At 37.9% G+C, this 22,414-nt stretch overlaps 1 protein-coding gene across 8 annotated transcripts in view; it reads right to left on the bottom strand.

The window, feature by feature from the left end:
• AHCYL2 (adenosylhomocysteinase like 2) overlaps positions 1-22,414 on the bottom strand; it is a 156,459-nt gene that overhangs the window by 48,423 nt on the left and 85,622 nt on the right. For 2 of the 8 annotated variants that reach the window (XM_016426153.2, XM_056799692.1), the window contains exons 1-3: positions 2,876-3,008; positions 1,961-2,063; positions 1,534-1,622 (exon numbers count right to left, since the gene is read on the bottom strand). The exons of 4 other annotated variants lie outside the window; for them this stretch is intronic. In XM_016426153.2, coding sequence (XP_016281639.1) covers positions 1,534-1,593 — 60 coding nt within the window. In that variant the 5' untranslated portion in view covers positions 1,594-1,622; positions 1,961-2,063; positions 2,876-3,008. Of the gene's footprint in view, positions 1-1,533; positions 1,623-1,960; positions 2,064-2,875; positions 3,021-22,414 lie in introns of those variants that run through there. 2 more of the 8 variants (XM_007504293.3, XM_056799693.1) reach the window with 1 other exon arrangement.

Genomic DNA, 22,414 nt, shown 5'->3' with positions numbered 1-22,414 from the left:
ACATCCCAAGATGTAGCTTCCTTATGACAGAATTGTAAGACTAGTAAATGGGGTTAAGGTCCAGAAAGAGCTTATATTTTTGAGTGAATGTGCTTGGTAGGTAAGCCAGCAGGCCCATATTCTTATAGCAATAATAGTTACTGGAAAACTTTTATTGATCCATTTTTGAAACATGCTGATCTACTTAATGTACAATGGAATTCTTCCTTAAGGTCCCTTGAAAGACACCCAAAGGTTAATTTCTGACAGTAGACTCGCCTGAGGAAGAGAGGGACTTGTACTTTCTCTGGCTTTTTTTGAGCTAGAATGAGGTTTACAATAAAATAAATTCAGGATCAAAATTCCAAACTTAGTAGTTTATTTTTGCCCTAAAACATACTAAACTAAGCCTGAATTAGGAAAAAACAAGAACATCTTTATCAAAAATTTAAAATTTATCTTCTAGTTTTCTATAGCAATATATTATTAAAAATTGAAGGTAATTATTGAGGACAGTTGGAGGAAAAGATTGAAAGGTTGGAAATAGAGGCTTTTAATTAAAGAAAAGGGGGGAAGTCGCACAAGTCTAATACTTTCAAACATTCTGAGCAACTTCCTCAATGTTTAGATTCCAAGACCTAAGCACAATATACAAATGGTGCATAAAGAATGTTTTTTTCAGAATATAGATAGTAAGTACTTTTGTTGGTAGAAAATAGAATAGCTTCATAAATTCTTCCTGATTGGCTGATTAATGCTTTAAAAATATTACAAAAACTGTAAATCACATTCTATTTGGTCTTGTTAAACTATTTTCAGGAAAATGTGTTTTGTGGTCATTTGGGTGTTTGGAACTGTCCAAACAAAATGTATCAATATAAATCAATAAAAAGAATATTAAAACTGATTTCTTCTAGTTTCAGCAATAGCAGCTTATGATTATTTTGCCTATTTAGGTTACACTACCATTTCCTTATAAGAAACTACATTTACCCTATATACATCGTTAATTCCAGGTTCATTTCAGTGCCTGGGTTACAAGGTGGCTTTAAGGAGGTTGAGAACAAAGGCCCAATAGTGGAAAATATGAGGAAGGTTTTTCTCTTAAAAAATGAGAGATCTGAATTCAGATCTTTTTGTTAATCACTCCAGATGCTTTAGGGGGAAGAGGCTGTGGATGCAGTATTTATAGGTTCTGATTTTCTTTCACTTGTCCCTTCTTCAGTGATGTCAATGCAAAAGCAAGTAACAGAAATGCAACTCAAATACAGCTCTAGAAATGCCCCCAACCCATCACAGAAGGCAATACAAACACCACCAGCCAGTACAGATTTGTTGACAATCTTCGAGCATCCCCCTGGTCAGAAAAGAAATTTAACCCAACACATAAGAAATTAACAGAATAATGACTAAAATCCAACTGAAGTCCCCTCAAACAGGTTAGAAACAGTTCACTATATATCCTGGCAGAGCCTAAGTGCTCATTTCCATCTGTCGGGAATGACACCCCTATCTTTCCTCAAGAAGGAAAAGCAAAGCAGCCAAAACACTCACCATCCACTCGGGCATAGCAAAAGCAGAGGGAGTGCCTGCATTACCGTCCCACTTCTCCATGGTGTAGGCTTGAGCAGCTAAAATGTGTCCTGATGAAGAATGGAGAGAGGTTTTGGATATACCAGGGATGAGTAGGGTAGGTGCTTAATCTCTGCCAAGAACTGCCAAACACCTGGTTATTCAAGAGGTTCCAAACGGCAGCTCTGACTCGCACCCCTTTCCTTCCCACAGAGGTTTCCAATACAAATGAAGCTAATTAGAGAAGTGCCAGCCAAGTAATAAAGAGGCTGCTCCAGTGGCCAAAGGTTTCTGCTTTAGATGTAAATCCAGGGCCAGATGCAAGGTTCTAAACCTAAGGACTGTTCTTCCCACAAGGAACTTGTCCAGTGCAACCCAGATGCTCTGCCCCACCTCCCCCAGAGCTTACTTTCTGCCGCAGACCAATGCCAAGTTGTCAGGCGCCTGCCTCCTTTCTTTCCTGGGTGTCACTTCTCCCCCGCCCCTTGGGACACGTCACTGAAGTGTAGATACTAAGATCAATAAGGATCAAGGTCACCAAAGCACTCACTCTCCCTCCTTCGGAAGCAACTACTAGCTACAGCAACTAAGAGCCTCCTTGAAATGAGGAAGTATGTTCTAGTGAACACATCCTGAAGAAGGCAAAGATGCCCACACCTGCTTCCACTAGGGCCGTGGCACCAAACTCGGGCATCTCTCACATAAACTTTAGATTGGCAAAGAGCTCTAGATGAAGTCTGGGAAGCTTGGTGGCAAAATCTGGGAATGGGGCAGGCTTGAGGGAGTAGGGTGGGACTTCTAATGCCACCACTCCCTCTGCTGGCTCTTTTTGCTAGGTACATGCAATCTGCCTGGCCTTTAGCCACTGATGTCTGCCTTACATACTGTCAGCCCTCTGGAGCAAGGTTATATATACATCTCAAGCAGCACACAACTGGGGAAAACAGAGTCTCCTCATTAAAACGAATATTAGCTTCAAGTGATGAGGTTACTCAACACTGGATTTCCATTGGTTATTCTAAGTTTCAGAAAGAAATAGCATTTTCATAAAGCACAGCGGCTCTGTGCCATGGTTTCCAGGGGCTTCATCATCTCTATTCTCCAACTCTCTAATACAAGTTTCCATTTTATGAATTTTAAAAAGAATCTAGGATCAAAACTACTGAAAAAAAAGTCACATAACCCATTCTTTTCTGCTCACTTATTTCCACAGTACCCAATCATAGGGGAGTTCCCCCAAACTGCTCCCATGACCATTTAGGGGGCCAGAAGCTCTCTACAATAACCAGGGCTGGGTACCATTTCTAGGACTAAGGCAACCTACAAAGATCAACTGCAGTTAGAAGGAACATTCATTTGCTGGGCCCTTATCTGTTAGGAGAAGCCTGACTGGGCCTACTCTGGGTTTGGGGACTGGCATTGTGTCAGTTTAAGAGGAAGGCATTCTAGAGTTCTAGAGGGCAGTACTGAAATGTCTGACCATAGGGTTCCAGGCTGAGTAGGGAGGCAAAAAATCTGGGGGCTAGGGACGCCTGACTAGGAGAATAGAAAACGGTCAAAATGTAGGTGGGAACAGAGGTTGTAATATAGACAAAGAGACAAAAACATGAATAATAATAAGAAAGTTACAATCAGATAAAAAACTCCAAATTGGAGATCTTGGAGGTAGAACAATTCTGTTTGGATAAGAAATAAGTTGTGACTGTGCTGATAAGTAGTTGAAATAGAGTAGATATGAAGTTCCACTGAAGTTAAGAAAGCAAAAGAAGTAGGAGGCTGGGGTCTTCAGCTCTTTGCTGAGGCCCACCTTGTTACTTCAGTGAGACTACTAAAATATACATATTCTCACCTGCTGAAGACCTTCAAAACCCAGATGAAGTTTTTTAATAATGCCTATTTAATCCTTGAAATCTATGCTGATTCCTTCACAGACTGTAATTACCTTTTCTCTACCCCATCTCATACTCATTATATTTCTGCTTTTCACATAGACTTCTGCATTATATTTGCACATGTATTTTTTTTTTGCCCCCAAAATTATTCTTCTTTAAAAAACAAAAGAAAACAACCCTTATGTTTTGTCTTAGAATTGATACAAGAATTGGTACCAAGGTAGAAGAGTGATAAGGGCTAAGCAATTAGGGTTAAGTGACTTGACTATGGTCACACAACTAAGTAGTGTCTCAGGCCAGAATGGAATTCAGGACTTCCCATTTCTGGGCCTGGCTCTCTATCCACTGAGCCACCTAACTGCCTCTCTTCTGCCCCTAGACAAATTTAACAAACTTTTATTAAGTACCTATTTTCAGGGGATCTGGGGAAATAAATTAATGGAAATGGTTGGGGAAGAGTTTAAGAAGTTGACCCTTAGAATGAGCAGGGAGTGGCTGAAGCAAAGAAAAGTCCTGAGACAGAGAGGGCAAGATAAGCTTGGGGAGGGAGAAAAGGAGGGATAGTTATTACCTTGGATGACTTATGAGTTAAGTGCCTTCTACAAGATTATATCAACATCCTAAAATAAGAGGCTGTACCTTAATATAGGAGCTCTGGCAGCTTCTGACCATAGGAAGACAAGCATGTACACATTGAAGGTATTTCATTAAATATTTGTTGAATGACTGAATCTTTGACTCGTGTCCTGCCCAAATTATCAAAACTAGCAATTTTTGTTCCTTAACATTTCTCCCTTTCCATTCTCATTCTCAGTCTAAACCTAGTACTCTCGAAGTGGTCTGATCCAGGGCAAAGTCATATCACAGACCTCCTTAGGCTGAGTTCTACAAGTTCCCTGACCTAGGTTTGGGGCTGCACAACACTCCTATTGGCTTGCCCCTTTGGGAAGTTCCAATGAACTGCTGCTGGGCTCAGACATTATCAGCCAGCTCTGTTCACTCACCTTAACAGGCTCAGAATGACAGAACTGCTTTGGTTTGGGATTACTGCTTTAAATTAAGCTGGAGGCTAGACCCCACATACCTTGCCTAACCCTGAAAAGCCATTCCTAGACACAGATGCCTGTCCCTCTCAGTCAGCCCTGGATTTATGATTTGGAACTGGGTAGTGAACAACAGATCTGCCATTTAGCATGAGATCCTGAAACCTGCACCAAGGCAGGGTTTCCCTGGATAGGTCTGGGTCCTCTTGCCCTGATGCCTCAGTCCTCTTTCTATTTCTGTGTGCTGGAATGCTTTGTGTGCAGCATACTTCTGGACCCTATCCCCAATATTAGTAGATCTGTCTATCTCCCTATGTGAATTGGGGTGGGAAACAGGAACCATTATAATTTGTTCTTGAATTTCCCTATCAGGAGTTGTTTGGGTCTATTTTCTAGATCTCTCTGGAAGAGCTATGGAAAAGTGCTCATCTACACTTGTGCCTGCTATTCTGCCAATGTTGAATGTTGGCTCCACCCCCTCAATCTTGCTTTACAACTTACTACTTTTGGCTCTACCAAACTGTTTTCCTTTTCACACACCTGGCTTCCCCCAGCTGGGACTGAGCCTTTGGTTATGTTCTTCATCTCTACCTGGAATACTACTTTCTTGCCCTCTAACTTCTTTGGCCAGCGCTGGGACACTAGAGATATCCCTTTCAAATTCCTCTTCCACCCTCCTATTACATCTCAAAAACCTCATAGGTCACTCTTGTTTATTCCTCCTTTGTCTCAGATAAAGAGATAGGTTTGTTCCTTGCAGAGGATTCAAGGCCCTTAATCCCATTCCCATCAGTCTCCTTCCCTCTCTCAGATTCAGCTTCTCCTTATTTTACTGGTTCCCTAACAGGTGTTCACCAGGTTTCCCTCATCCTTTAAAAAATGCTTCATTTGAAAGGCAGCTAGGTGGCTCAGTGGATAGAGAACCAGACCTGGAGAACTCATTCTATACATTTCCATAGTGGCTCTCTTCCTACCTGATTTCTTGGGTGGCATCTCTTCTAAGCCTCAGGTCCACATCTCCAAGTGCATGCATCTCTCCTTGGATGCCCCACAGCCACTCCAAACAAAACATATGCTTAACCCTTCATCCTCACTCCACCCAACATACAAATCAATTACTAAATCACTAATTCTACCCTCAGCATCTTTAGCACTGCCCCCTTTTCTATTCTCACATTATGACGACCCTAAGAAAAACCCTCAACCTCCTAGTAGACTACTGTAATAGTTTCTTTAAAAAAATTTTTTTAAACCCTTATCTTCCACTTTAGTGTTGATTCTAAGACAGAAGAGAGGCAAGGACTAGGCAATCAGGGTTAAGTGACTTGCTCAGTCACACAGTTAGGAAGTGTCTGAGGCCAGATATGAACTCAGGGTCTTCTAGACTCTATCTCTAACACTCTATTGACTGTGCTACCTAGCTGCCCCTGTAACAACCTCTTAAAATCTCCCTGAACCCAATCTCTTTTCCCCAACAATTCATTCTTCACAAAGTTGCCAAACTGATATTCTTAAGTATATGTCTGACTATGTCACTCTCCTGCTCTGGAAGCCTCAGTACCTTCCTATTGCCTTTAGAGAACTAGGCCTAGAGACAGGAGGTCCTGGGTTCAAATATGACTTCAGACACTTGCTAGCTTATGTGATTCTGGGAAAGTCACTTAACCCCCATTGTCTAACTCTTAGCATTCTTCTGCTTTGAAACCAACACTTAGCACTGATTCTAAGACAGAAGGTAAGGGCTTAAAATCAACAACAAAAACTTCTCTCTTGGGCATTTAAAGGCCTTTCCAGGCCAATCAGTTCCATCAAAAGCAAGCCTGCTTGCTTTTTCTCAAACATACTATTCACTATCTGTATTTTACAAAGCTGTCTGTCCTCTATGCCTGGAATCATCTCTTTCCTCACCTGCATCTCTTGGAACTTCTGGCTCCCTTCAAGGCTCAGTTCAAGTACAACCCCCTTCAATGGTCATTATCTGATTCACCCAGTTATTAGTGACCTCTAATAAGTATCTAATTTTTTCATACACTTTATTTACCATCTATGAAGAGGTATATTCAAATGTAATGTCCTTTGAGGAAAGGGACATATTTATATCCTAGTTCCTAGCACAGTCTCTGGCACAAAGTGTTTAATAAATGTTGGCTAATAATTGACAAAGCTTTCTCTTGGTTCTATTACTATCTATTTGGCTATGCCTGTTTCAATTTCCTTAAGCTGGATCATTGTCCATGTCTTAACCCTCATATGAGACATCTAAGTTCTGTTCCAGACCTTCTTCCCCTTTCTCTTGATTTCTTCAGCTCCCATGGGTTTAGTTATTCTAATGCAGATGGCTTCCAAATTTATATATCTAGCCCTAATCCCTATGATCCAATACTGAATCAAAAGCTGCCTGTTGAACAGCTGCATAAATATTCCACCAGTGATTCAAAATCATTATATTCAAAACTGAACTCATTTTGCCCCTCAAAAAAAGCACCTGGTTTCTCCAAAGTTTCTAATGTGGAGAACACCATTGTGCAGTATGATAGAAAGAATATGGGGTTTAGAGCTAGAAGATTTGGATTCAGATCATCCCAGGGCTGACTTACTAGCTCAGTTACCTTTGGCAAGTCACTCAACTTTTTAGGCCTCATATATAAAATTAGGAACTTGTGCCAGATAGCCTCTAGGTTTCTTGCTCTCAAACTACGATCCTTCCAGGCACCTGGGATTCAAACCCAGGAGTTGCATTTGATTTGCCACTCTTCATTCCCCTTAGATTTAAGCAGTTACCAAGTCTTCAGTTCAGTGTGCTCTACCTGGAATATTCCAACAGCTCCCCAAATTGGGTCTTCATGCATCTAGTCTTTCTCTATCGTCAATCAATTTTTCACAAAGCTACCAATATACATATATATATATATATATATATATATATATATATATATAATAAAACTCAGGTTTGACTACAGCAGTCACTTATTCATTAGTAGCTAACTATTGTCTCTAACATATAAGAGAAACCTTTGCACGTAAAACCTTTCACTCCTGTTCCAGATTTAAGTCACGTTATCTCCTTTCATGTACTCTGTTTTTCAAGTAAACTGACCTACTTGCTTTCTTTTAACTCAGGACTCCACCTCTTGTCTCAAAGTCTTTGTATAGGCCTCCATTACTGGACTGTATTCTTCTCTTACCTTCGCCTCTTTAAATCAGCTTCAAGATTCAACTTGGATGCTACATTCTATGGAAAGCCTTTCTTTTTTTTTTAATTGTTATTGCTATGTTTGTTTTTTTACATCATCAGAATTTCATCAAGTATTCCTCTGCCTTCCTACTCCCAGAGAATTGTCCCATGTAACAAATAATATTTTTAATGTAAAAAGGGAAAAACTAAAATATGTGCATTGTATTACATCCAGGGAACCTTGAACCTCTGCAAATGAGTAAGAGAGGGGTCTTCTCAGATCTTTTCTTTGGGGTCAAACTTTTTCTTTGTAATTTTGCATTATTTGCTTTAATTGTTTTATGGTTGTTCTTGGGAACATTTCATGATCCTCAAAGTTATTAGTGCTCTCTTTCCTTTAATTATTATTAGTCTTATATTTCTGGTTAATGATGTATCTTACCAAGATGAGGTAAATTACTTGATGGTGGGGACATTTTTCCTATAGGTTTTTTTTTTAAATCACCAGTACTTAGTATGGTGCCTTGTATAGTAAAAGTATAATAAATACTTATTGAATGTATTTACACCAATTAACAGCTCTATCATTTCTTTGATCCTCTTCTTTCTACCACTGCTAAAAAAGAAAGCACGAGCAGCTAAATGGCTCAAAGGCTAGAGAGCCAGGTTTGGAGAGGAAGGTCTGGAGTCAGGAGAATTTGAGTTCAAATCTGAACTCAGAAACTTCCTAGCTATATGACCCTGGGTAAGTCACTTAACCTTATTTGCCTAGTCCTTCTGCCTTGGAACCAATATTTAGTATTAAGCATAAGATAGAAGGTAAGGAGCGGAGCAGAGCAAAGCAAAGCTCCTATTTTTAGTGCTCAGTTTTCTTCATTATCTCATTCTGACCTTTGGCACTCCTGAAATATTCTCATAGGACAGTACTACACTTTCATATTCATCCTCTCCTACCTGTCCTTGTTTTCACCTTCTGTACATGTCTTTCAAAAATAACAATTAGTTGTTGAGTTTCCTGTGTGTCCACACTGGTCTCTTTTAGATGACACCTTGTTTCCCTCATCAGAATTGTTTCTTTCGGTGCATTTGGAATTTGGTTCAAGAGATTTCTGTCCCTCATGGGTTGACTTTTTCTTTAGAATTTTAGTATATGGGATCCCATGAGGATCCTTTGAAATCTGTTCTCCCCAAATTTAAGGTGCTGTGACAAGGAAATCACTTTAAAAGACAGATATATATATTAATTTAAGGTCGCCAAGGAATTCAGCTATGTAATTCCTAAATGAAAACTCAAATCAGCCGTCAGCCTTTTATAGAGTTTAATTACAAACAGGAGACTGTTTGTAATTAAAAGCATAATCTGCCCATCAGATTATGCTTAGTGTTCCTCACTTTCTGTGTCACAAATTCTAAGATGAAGCAGTCACTTCTCCAAAATTCTCACCACTTCTCCAGCAACCTCCTTGCTGGTAGGAATCAGGTCCAGGATAGAAGTTGCCTTCATTGGTTTTTCCAGCTTTTGAAAGATAAAATGATCATTAAGGCTGGCCAAGAAACTATTAATTGTTCTACTTTGGGTAGAGGTAGAGATAGCATAAACAGATTTGAACAAAAGTGTGGTGGCAGAGTAGACAGTGTTCTACTTGGAATCAGGAAGACTTGAGTTCAAATCTTGCCTCGGCCAATAACTAGTTATATGACCCTGGACAAATCACTTAATGCCCTCAGCTTTATTTTCCTCTTCTATAAAGTGTGAATAATAATAGTACCTACCTCTAAAAGTTTTTATATCAAATGAGATAATACGTAAAGCACTTTGCAAACCACAAAGTATTATATAAATTATATTATCATTATTATTATAGAATTTCTAAACACTTTACATGCCTCATCACTACTATACCCTGTGCTTCTGTGCCAGGCTTATGATCTGTTTCCTGAACTCCTAAACAATTTTCTTTTTCAATTCAAGTGGTCTACAATATAGGCTAATGATAATATTGACTCTTCTGATTTACACACAAATTATTTCCATCATAATCTCCTTCCACCCTATTCCTTTCTAGATTTCCTCAAAAGAGTATATACAAAAGATATATATCTCTAGGACTTAATGGTCAGAGAACCAACAAGATGGAGGACCACACACTTTCCCTAATCCCCATTAATTTTCACTCTCTTCCTCTCAAGAAATTGTAGGTCATATATATATGGCAATTTACAGTTAGATCCATAGACAAAAAGGGAGAGAAAAGGAGAGAACCCACATAGTAAAATTCTTATTAACTCAGAGAATGCAAATCCTTTAAGCTAGGCATGCAAATCCTTAAAAGTAGCTAGTTACTCTGCATCTCCCTCCCACCTCCAATCAACTTCAACATTCCCAGCAGGTAATAATGACCTGTGGGCTTGTTATCTTGAGGCCTATATTAGGATCTATTCTAGGTACAAGAGTATGCCAGCAAGTTACCTCACTCCAAGGGGTCCCCTACACATAGCAATCTTTCTGTGGAAAGAAGCAACTTTCCACAACCTTGCAAAATTTATTTGTAGGAATAAAATATCTGGAATAGCAAGTGCAATAATGAAAAAGCTGGGAACATTGAGAGAATAGCACTTTCAGTTCTCAAACTATACTATTAAGCAAAAATTAATTTAAAAAATCAACAACACTGGGTATTAGTTTAAAAATAGAAAAGTAGATCAATGGAACAGACTAGTCAAGAAAGGATCTAAAATAATTAAACTCAAACACATAAATTAGTTAGGAGAGAACTCTCTTTTTGACAAATTACTGGAAAAACAAGAATGTAGTCTGACAGAAATTAGTTAAGCCAACATCTTATCCCATATACTGTTGTGGAGTACTAAAGTTGAACCCCAAGGGTTCTGGAAGGATACCTTTTGCAAGAATCCAAGACTCTGGAACTTAGCTTAAAAAAATAAAAAGAGAAATTGATTAATTTATAAAGTAATGTTGAGATGGCCAGGACGATAGTATAGGTGGAACAGCAAGATGGAAGGCTGCTCCCAGAATCCATCAATTCTGGGAATTATATACTCTTTACAACAGTGAGGACATGACTCTAGAGTGGAAAACACTCAGGCATTCGGTGGTGGGGGGTTTGGTCATCTGACCAGAGCCTGCCTAAAGGCCTTCATAGTTTAGGGGACAGATGGGATATCTGAGATACAGTCCAATGGTATCTGAGTATAGCCTGGAGGTACATCTCTATGTCCATCTCAAATCTAAAGGATTTTATATATTTATTTATGATAATAACCTCAGGATCTTACAGAAGTTATCAGATATTCTTGGGTTAGGAGTCACAAGGGAATGAAGGAATTTCCCTGCTTACAGTTTGCCTGAGTTTGGGGACACAATGTCCATGCCAATATCATAATAAATTCAAATGTATAAATGACCTGAGCATTGAAATTCAAACCTTGAAAAAATTAGAAGACAAGCAAATTACACAAATTTCACACAACTGGAGGTAAATTCTTAGCCAAATAAAGGTAAGCTATTACAAAAAAAAAAGATAATTTCCATCATGAAACTGAAAGACTTTTGCATAAATAAAATTAATGTAAGTAGGACAAGAAGGGAAGTAGCCAATTGGTTAAAAATTGTGTGTTAAAAAGGCTTAATAAGAGTATACTATCTAAGATATTATAGACAATAGAAATATAGAACACCAACAACCTTTAGAGAAATGATCAAAAGATTAATGGTTTGCAAAAGAACTAAAGATTATTAACAATCATATGAAAGAATGCTCCATATAACTAATAAGAGAAATGCAAATCAAAACAATCTTGCACCCACCAAGATGGCAACCATGACAAAAGATGGAAATAGTTAATTTTAGAGGAGTTGTGGCACACTAGACAGGCACACAAATTGTTGGTGAAGCTGTGAATTAGTCCAACTATTCTGAAAGGAAATTTAGACTTAGGCAAATAAAATTACTCAATTATCCATACTCTTTGATTCAGGTTTGAATGCTAGGCATAAACCCTACAAACGTCCCTAAGAAGTATAAATATATATGTATGCATATGTGTGTGTGTGTGTGTGTGTGTGTGTGTGTGTAAGTACACAAGCCTCATTTTATAAGCATAAATAGAAAACAGGAACCTAGAAAATGATGCAAAAGTAAAGAACTCAAAATGTTGACACATTTAACCTATAGGAAATAGGAGGGTTAGGTTCCTGCAACCACCAAAAACATAATTTTTCTCTAGAAATTGCTGAAAGCACACTTTTCTGTATACCATTCTTCATAATAAAACATTAATTATGATAATATGCTCTTTAATAGTAATCATAAAACAATGCATGAAATGCAGCATACAAAATAAAACTGATAACATGCAAAACATTTTTTCTCACTAGTTATTCCCCAGAATTCTGTGACCTTTTGTACTAACATTAAAAAAAAAAAACAAAATAAAACAATGGTTTTCAGACAATCTTTGTCTTTACTTTTTATAACATACAAAATCTATTGTCCTATTCACTATACAGCAAATACAACTTTTTAAAATTAAAACTGTTTAAAAACTTGAATCTTACCTTCTACTGACTATACTGCTATAAAGTTCCCTACTTTGGCTGTCCTGTGAAAATCAAGGGAAAGGCTGCTGGAACTTTAGTCACAGCTGCTGGAAGATGCTGAGACTGGCAAGGTCTCAACCTCAACATTACCTTGACACTACATCCTTCACATTGGTGAATAGCACTGGCAATTGTGAAGGACACACCAGCCTATCAGCCTCATCTGCTTCCTGTGCAGTTTTGAGATCCTTAAGAGTCGCAAAGTATGGGAGCTGTATCAAGGAAGCTCATCCCCTCCCCCTTCCTGAGTAACTTTACCTGTCTATCAAACATTCCTGACATACACGAACATTATGTACATCAATAAAAGTTAAGGTTTGGGACAGAACTGGGGGAGACCAATGAGAAGAGGAAGGCGAGACCAAGAAGAGAAAGAGAGAGATGGACGAGAAGACCATGGGAGAAGCTTGAGGAGAAGAGACAGTGCAGGAAGTGAGGGGGAAATGAGAAAGGAACTGGCAGGATAGGCTCCATACAGCCAGGTTACTTAGGAATGATTGTCTACCCATCCTAATAAACTTTATAAAACATATCCCTCTGGGTTGCAAGAAATATTATTTAATTTTAATTATTACACAGCATAACAGAGGTGAGTTGATCTATAAACTTGAGATTGCAATGATGGAATTGGCATCCTCAATGTCTCTAATCAGCTGGTCAATTGGACTCATAGTGGCTGCAGATAGTCCAACATCACAATTTATCCATCCCCTTCCCCAAATGGGACATTTACTTGGATTCCAACATTTTAGTGCTACAAAAAGTGCGGCTATAAATATTTTTGTGTAAATAGGACTTTTCTTTTTTATACCAACTTCCCTGTATCTAGCATGTATGTATATACCTAGCAATGAAATCACTGACTAGAAGGGAATGGGCATTTGATTTACTTTCTTTGCCTAATTCCATCACTGGACCAGTTCATACCACACCACCACCAAATTAGGTTGCCTGTCTTCCCACATCCCATCCAACAATGACTATTCTCATCTTTTATTATTCTTGCAAATTTGTTGGGTGGGAAGTAAAACCTCAGGATTGTTTTGATATACATTTCTCTTCTCATGCCTATCAGATAGGTGGCTATAATGATAAGAGAGCAAAATGACCAATTTTGGAAAGGATGTGAAAGAATGGGACCACAGTTCTTGATGGAACTGTGAGCTGGTCCAGCCATTTTGGAGAGCAATCTATTATGACCAAAGAGTTATAAAACTTTGTATCTCCTTTGATTTAGCAATACCAGTATTAGGTCAGTTTCCCAAGATGATCAGGAAAAAAGGAAAATAACCTTCATGTTCTAAAATATTCACAGCAGCTCTCTTTGTGATAGCAAAGAACTGGAAACTCAAGTGATGTCCACCTATTGGGAAATGGATAAACAAGTTGTGGTATATGCTTGTGATGGAATAGTACTGTATGATAAAAATAACAAGCAGATTAATTTAAAAAACAAACAAATAAGAAAGACCTATATAGGATCCACCAGCCCTTCCCATATAATTTATCTGTGGGTAGTGACCTGAGAAGGAGAATGGAGGCTAGAGGAATATGGATGTGAGATAGATAACAGAGTCATTTTGATGTAAATTTCTTTAATTGGTAATGATTTGGAGCATTTTTCCACATGGCTATATATGGCTTTGATTTCTTTATCCCAAAACGGTTCATATCTTTTGACTATTTCTTAATTAGGAAATTATTCATATTTCTACCATCTGATAAAATTCTATATATATTTTATTCACTTACTTATTTTTCCCTTTGAATAAGTTTATTTAGTCAATTTAGAACATTATTCCTTGGTTACAATAATCACATTATTTCCCTCCCTCCCTGCCCTCCACCCACTCTTCCTGAAGCCAATGCGAAATTTCATTGGATATGACTTGTGTCCTTGAACAGAACCTATTTCCATGTTGTTGTTGACACTAGGATATTCATTCAGAGTCTACATCCCCAACCATATCCCTTCAACCCATGTATTCAAGCAGTTATTTTTCTTTGGTGTTTTTACTCCCACAGTGTTTCCTCTGGATGTGGATAGTGGTTTTTCTCGTAGGTTCCTCTGAGTTGTTCAGGGTCACTGCATTGCCACTAATGGAGATGTCCATTACATTCGATTGTAACACAGTGTATCAGTCTCTGTGTACAATGTTTTCCTGGTTCTGCTCCTCTCACTCTGCATCAATTCCTGGAGGTCATTCCAGTTCCCATGGAATTCCTCTACTTTGTTATTCCTTTGAGCACAATAGTATTCCATCACCAACAGACACCACAATTTGTTCAGCCATTCCCCAATTGAAGGGCATCCCCTCATTTTCAAAAACTTTTTAATTTGATGTAATCAAAATTATTGATTTTGCATATTGTGTTTTTTTTCTAGCTCTTGCTTGGTTTTAAAGTCTTTCCTTTCCCAAAGATCTGACAAGTATACTATATTTAGGTCATTCACCCATTCTGAGTTTTTCTTGGTGTAGGGTGTGAGATGTTGATCCAAACCTAATCTCTCCCACAATGTCTTCTAATTTTCCCAGCAGTTTTTTTTATCAAAAAGTGGGTTTTGGTCCCCAAAACTGGGATCTTTGGGTTTATCATAGACTATCTTTCTAAGGTCATATACCCCAAGTCTATTCCACTGATCCTCTTTTCTGTCTCTTAGCCAGTACCAAATTGTTTTGATAACCACTGCTTTATAGTATAGTTTGAGATCTGGGAATACAAGTCCCCCCCCCTCCTTTGCCTTTTTTCATGATTTCCCTGGATATCCTTGATCTTTTGTTCTTCCAAATGAACTTTGTTATGGTTTTTTTCTAATTCAGTAAAAAAGTTTTTTGGTAGTTCAATTTGGGTAGGATTGTCATTTTCATTATGTTAACTCGTCCCACTCATGAGCAATCAAAGTTTTTCCAATTGTTTAGATCTAGTTTTAATTGTGTGGAGAGTGTTTTGTAGTTGTGTTCATATAGTTCCTGTGTTTGTCTCAGCAGATAGATTCCTAAGTATTTTATGTTGTCTATGGTGAATTTTAAATGGAATTTCTCTTTCTAATTCTTGCTGCTGAAATGGGTTGGAGATATATAGAAATGCTGATGACTTATGCAGGTTTATTTTGTATCCTGCAGCTTTGCTAAAGTTGTTGATTATTTCGACTACCTTTTTGGTTAATTTTCTAGGACTCTTTAAGTAGACCATCATATCACCTGCAAAGAGTGATAGGTTGGTCTCCTCATCACCAATTCTAATACCTTCAACTTCTTTTTCTTTTCTAATTGCTATTGCTAGTGTTTCTAGTACAATGTTAAATAATAGAGGTGATAATAGGCATCCTTGTTTCACTCCTGATCTTATTGGGAAGGCTTCGAGTTTATCCCCATTGCAGATGATGTTTCCTGATTGTTTTAGATATATGCTGTTTATTATTTTTAGGAAAGGCTCTTCTATTCCTATACTTTCTAGTGTTTTCAATAGGAATGGGTGTTGTATTTTATTAAAGACTTTCTCTGCATCTATTGAAATAATCATGTGATTTTTGTCTGTTTGCTTGTTAATATGGTCAATTATGTAGATGGTTTTCCTAATATTGAACCATTCTTGCATTCCTGGTATGAATCCTACCTGGTCATAGTGAATAACCCTCATGATCAATTGCTGGAGTCTTTTTGCTAGTATTCTATTTAAGATTTTTGTATCTATATTCATTAAGGAGTTTGGTCTATAATTTTCTTTCTCTGTTTTTGACCTACCTAGCTTTGGGATCAGTACCATGTTTATGTCGTAAAATGAATTTGGTAGAACTCCTTCTTGGCTTATTCTGTCAAATAGTTTGTATAATATTGGGATTAGTTGTTCTTTGAATGTTTGATAGAATTCATTTGTGAATCCATCTGGACCTGGGGATTTTTTCTTAGGGAGTTCTTTGATGGCTTGTTCAATTTTCTTTTCTGATATGGGGTTGTTTAGGTAATTTATTTCTTCCTCTGTTAGTCTAGGCAATTTATATTTTTGTAAGTATTCATCCATTTCACCAAGATTGCCATATTTGTTGCCATATAATTGGGCATAGTAGTTTTTAATGATTGCCTTAATTTCCTCTTCATTAGAGGTGAGGTCTCCCTTTTCATCTTGGATACTGTCAATTTGGTTTTTTTCTTTCCTTTTTTAATTAGACTGACCAGTACTTTGTCTATTTTATTTGTTTTTTTTTTCAAAGTACCAGCTTCTAGTCTTATTTATTAAATCAAGTTGTTGTTTTTTTTTACTTTCAATTTTATTAATTTCTCCTTTGATTTTTAGGATCTCTAATTTAGTCTTCATCTGAGGATTTCTAATTTGTTCACTTTCTAGTTTTTTAATTTGCATGCCCAATTCATTGACCTCTGCCCTTCTTAATTTGTTAATATATGAACTCAAGGATATAATTTTGGCCATGAGTACTGCTTTGGCTGCATCCCATAGATTTTGAAAGGATGTCTCATCATTGTCATTTTCATCAATGAAGTTATTAATTGTTTCTATGATTTGTTCTTTAACTAACTGGTTTTGGAGAATCGTATTGTTTAATTTCCAATTAATTTTTGATTTACCTCTCCATGTACCCTTACTAGTTATTATTTTCATTGCATTGTGATCTGAGAAGGTTGCATTTATTATTTCTGCTCTTTTGCACTTGTTTGCAATGTTTTTATGCCCTAATACATGGTCAATGTTTGTGAATACACCATGTGCTGCTGAAAAGAAAGTATATTCCTTTTGCCCGTATTTATTTTTCTCCACATGTCTACTAACTCTAATTTTTCTAAGATTTCATTCACTTCTCTTATCTCTTTCTTATTTATTTTTTGGTTTGATTTATCAAGTTCAGTTAGGGGAAGGTTCAGGTCTCCCACTAGTATAGTTTTTCTATCTATTTCATCCTTGAGCTCCACTAGTTTCTCCTTTACAAATTTGGGTGCTATGCCATTTGGTGCATACATATTGAGTATGGATATTTCATCATTGTCTATACTGCCTTTTGTCAGGATGTAATTACCTTCCCTATCTCTTTTAACTAGATTTATTTTTACTTTGGCTTTGTCAGATATCATGATTGTGACTCCTGCCTTCTTTTCATCAGTTGGTGCCCAATAGATTTGGCTCCATCCTCTTATTTTCACCCTATGTGTATCTACCTTCCTCGCGTTTCTTGTAGAGATCACATGGTAGGGTTTTGGATTCTAATCCACTCTGATATTCGCTTGTGTTTTATGGGTGAGTTCATTCCATTCACATTCAGAGTTGTGATTACTAGCTGTGTATTTCCCAGCATTTTGATTTCTACCCCTGATCCTGCCTTTTCTTCTTTCACTATTTCCTTCTACACCAATGTTTGTTTTTAATCAGTCGCCCTAGTCCCCACCCTTATTTTACTTCCCTTTCTAACCCCCTCCCTTCTTATTCCCCCTCTTATTTTCCCTGTAGTTATCCTAAAATTACCCCCCTACCCTCTCCCTCCTTTGTACTGCTTCCCTCCCCACCAGTCCATTTATTACCCTTCTACTCTCCTATAGGGCGCAAATCCATTCTTTGCCCCAATGGATTGGATTGTTCTTCCCTCTTTGGGTCAATTTCAAAGCATGTAAGAGTTGAGTATTTCCTATCTCCAACCTGTTTACCCTTCCAGTGTATTTACCCCCATTTGTTTCTTTTCCCATTTCTTTTAGTATTAACCTCTTTTTTTTAAATCTCTAGTTGTATATATATGTGTATGTACACACACACACACACACACACACACACATGTATTTATTTATTTATTATTATTGTTTTTTAAAACCCCTACCTTCCATCTTGGAGTCAATACTGTGTATTGGTTCCAAGGCAGAAGAGTGGTAATGTCTAGGCAATGGAGGTCAAGTGACTTGCCCAGGGTCACACAGCTGGGAAGTGTCTGAGACCAGATTTTAACCTAGGATCTCCTGTCTCTAGGCCTGGCTCTCAATCCACTGAGCCACCCAGCTGCCCCCATGTGTATGTATTTATGCATGCATATATCCATATACCTATTTATGTCTTGTCCTTTCATTCTATACAGTTTGTCACTGTTCCCTTTAAGTGTAATTCTTCTAGCTGCCCAGGTGATAACAACAGTTTTTAAATTGCCAATGACCTCTTTTCTTATAGGGATACATATCATTTTAACTTATTGAATCTCTTAAAAAATTTTTGTTTTACTTTGTTTTGTTTTTCGTTTTTCCCTCTTTTTAAATGACCTTTTTATGATTCTCTTGAGTTCTGTGCTTGGACATCCCATTTTCTGTTCAGGTCTTGTCTTTTCCTTGTAAATTCTTGGAATTCTTCTATTTTGTTGAACGACCATACTTTCCCCTGTAAGAATATAGTCAGTTTTTCTGGGTAGTTGATTCTTGGTTGTAGACCTAGTTCCTTTGCTTTCTGGAATATCATATTCCATGCCTTTTGGTCCTTCAGTGTAGATGCAGCCAAATCCTGCGTTATCCTCACTGTGGTTCCATGGTATCTGAATGACTTCTTCTTGGCAGTTTGTAATATCTTTTCTTTGGTCTGATAGTTCTCGAATTTGGCTCTAACATTCCTGGGTGTTGTCAGTTGGGGATTAAGTACAGGAGGTGATCTGTGGATTCTTTCAATCTCTACTTTTCCCTCTTGTTCTAGAATATCGGGGTAGTTTTCTTGAATAATTTCCTGTAGTATTGTGTCCAGGATTCTTCTTTTGTCATGGTCTTCTGGTAGACCAATGATCCTTAAATTGTCTCTCCTCAAACGATTTTCTAAATCGTCTGTTTTGTGAATGAAATGCTTCATATTTTCCTGAATTTTTTCATTCTTTGGTTTTGTTTTATAGTGTCCTGCTGCCTTGTGAGGTCACTTAATTCTAGTTGTATTCTGGTTCTTAAAAACTGGATTTCATCCCTGGCTTTTTGATCATCCTTCTCTTTCTGATCTGATTTTTCTTTGGAGGTCATCTTTCATCCTCTTTACCTCATCTTTCATCTCCTTTGCCTCATTTTCCACCTGATTGATTTTGGCTTTCAAGACACTGTTTTCTGTTTCCAGATGACTTATCTTGCTGTTAAAGTTGTCTTCAGTCTCTCTTAATTGTGTTTTGAATTGCATTTTGAGTTCTTCCAAGCCTGTATCCAATTTGCTGGGATTTCTGATTTATTGATCCCTCTCCCATCTGTCCCATTCGCTGTATAGAAGCTATCTATTGTAATTTCTTTCTTCTTTTTCTGTTGTTTGCTCATATTCACACCTTCGTTGCTCCCTGTATTTGTCTGTGCTCTTGCTCCTCTCATTTTTTTGGGGGGGTGTTTTGTGGGCTTCTGTCAGTCTCCCCTCTTAGAGCTTTGACAGAAGATCTCTTGGTGCAATCTCTGGGAGAAGGTTTTTGGGGGTTTGAGCTTCCCTGTCCTCTGGAGGCTTTTGATTTGATTAAAGTCCAGCAGTCATAGAGAGGGGTGTGGAGCCTGGGCTTCCCTGAGTTCTGAAGACTTTTGATGGGATTAAGTTCAGCTTGGTTGGGCTGGGTGTGCTCTGAGGCCAACACCTCTTGTAAGGCTGGAGCAAATATGGAGGATCTACACAGCTCTGCCAGGCTGCCAACTCTATGATCCCTCTCTAGCTCCTTCCCTGCCATCTGTGTTCAATGCTCTGAGCTTGGCACAGCCCTGCCCGCAAGGTACACCCTTCAGACCAGCACCTTTGCCCACCCAGAAGTTCCTGCTGCCGCTGGAGTCTCAGAGCCCTCAGTGGGCAGGGAGGGGTCCTGGGACTTTCCTTCTGCCTTCCCTTTAGACCTGAGTATTCTCGGATTCCGGCTTTTGGGGGGGGATACCTTTTGAATTGAGTCCAGCAGGAGGGTTCCTTGGCTCTGTCTTGTTGTTAGGTTTGCTTTTCAGTCCCCTAGGAGCATTCAGTTTGTGCGCAGTAAGGAAGGGTATTCAGAGGTCTGAACTTCTGCTCCTTCTAGGCCACCATCTTGACTCCGCCTCTTCTTTATATATTTTAGATGAGACCTTCATCCAAGAATTGTATATATGCTTTCCCTAATTTTTTGCTTTTCTTTTAATCTTGGTTATAGAAGTTTTATTTGTATGATCCCTTTTTAATTTAATGCAATAAAAATTATTCATTTTGGATTTCACAATGCTTTCTATCTCTTTTTTATTCATAAATATGTTCCATGTTCTTGAATTGACTTTTTCTGAAAATGTATGGGGGACTGAAGAGACCTCAAATGCCAGAGGGAATGCCCCAGTTAGATTTTTTTTTTTTAATGAAGTGATATCCACTCCACTTTCCAAATCTAGAAGGATTCCGGAAGCAAGTCATTAATACAAGTTTGTAGGCATAAAGAAAATGTCAAGTTGCTTATTAACACCTAAAAGCAATATGCCTGAAGAAAACTGTATCAAATAATTTCTTGCTTTAAGCTAGTAACTGACCTTGCAATAGGGCAGACAGAGCTTCTGATAAAGCTATTGTAATTAAATGGATTTGCAACTTGCTAAAATTTAAAACTACACTAGATACTGTAATTGGTGCTATGCTGTCTGGTTCTCAGGCTGATAAGAACAATTTTGCAATTGGCTTTTTAATAATAACAAGTTGTTGCCTATACTTTTCTGGACAGCATTACCATTCAAATGTCAAAATAAAAGGAACTGATACAAATCAAATAGAATGAAATTCAAGAGTACTTTCTGTAAATACTTATGTAAAATGTACATGACAACCCTATCTACCTTACAGGGTTGTTATAAGGAATAAGGCAAAGGCAAGTTGAAGGGATCCCAGTAGGGAGTGATCAGTATCTTTTTTTTTTTTTGATTATACAACAACCTACTTTAATTAGTCTAAATTTTTTTTTAATTTTATAATATTTTATTTGATCATTTTCATGCATTATTCATTAAAGACAAAGATCATTTTCTTTTCCTCCTCCCCACCCCCCATAGTCGACGCATGATTCCACTGGTTATCACATGTGTTCTTGACTCGAACCCATTTCCATGTTGTTAATATTTGCATTAGAGTGTTTGTTTAGAGTCTCTCCTCTGTCATGTCCCCTCAACCGCTGTAGTCAGGCAGTTGCTTTTCCTCGGTGTTTCTACTCCCACAGTTTGTCCTCTGCTTATGAATAGTGTTTTTTCTCCTAGATCCCTGCAGATTGTTCAGGGACATTACACCACCACTAATGGAGAAGTCCATTATGTTCGATTATACCACAGTGTATTAGTCTCTGTGTACAATGTTCTCCTGGTTCTGCTCCTCTCGCTCTGCATCACTTCCTGGAGGTCGTTCCAGTCTCCATGGAATTCCTCCACTTTATTATTCCTTTTTGCACAATAATATTCCATCACCAACATATACCACAATTTGTTCAGCCATTCCCCAATTGACGGGCATCCCCTCGTTTTCTAATTTTTGGCCACCACAAAGAGTACAGCTATGAATATTCTTGTACAAGTCTTTTTCTCCATTAGAGTGATCAGTATCTTAAAAGGGCAAAGAGAAAGCATGCTGTATCATTAATTAGTTCAAGTAACTAGGAATGTTTAGTTTCTATAAAAGAAAACTTTGGTTGTGGTACAGGGAAGAGGCCTTATTAACTGCCCCCTTCAAATCTTTGAAGGGCTGTCACAGGAAAAAGTGATTAGATTTTTTTCTGTTTGACCCCAGAAGCAATGGATAAAAAGTACAAACTAGGTGCAGATTTAGCTTGTTATAAGAAAACACCTTCCAATTGTCTGATTATTTGATTTTTACTAATTTTCCTCACTGGCAATAGTTTTTCCTTTAATTTGTCACAGGCAGCTACACGAATACATTCTCCTTTATCTTTTCATTGTCTGTGCAGAGGCAGCGATTATTCTCCTCACCCAGTGAGAAATCCTTGGGGTTCTCCCTGCCTCATTCGGGAACCCCATTCCTTTATTCTGCATTATTAGGTGATAATGTGGTCCTTTTTAAAATCTACACACACACAGGATTTAAATTTGTAATTCATCACACAAGTGAAGTTTGAAGGCTATTTAGAGTTTTCTATTTATACAATTCTCTGCCCTCTGCCTTATCTTTTCACTCTCTACTATATCTTACTTTGTGATCT

The sequence above is a fragment of the Monodelphis domestica genome, chromosome 5 (assembly GCF_027887165.1).
Source record: "Monodelphis domestica isolate mMonDom1 chromosome 5, mMonDom1.pri, whole genome shotgun sequence".
NCBI classification, from domain to species: Eukaryota; Metazoa; Chordata; class Mammalia; order Didelphimorphia; family Didelphidae; genus Monodelphis; species Monodelphis domestica.
The sequence above is the reverse complement of the archived record's forward strand: the minus strand, read 5'-3'. Positions and strand labels throughout refer to the sequence as shown.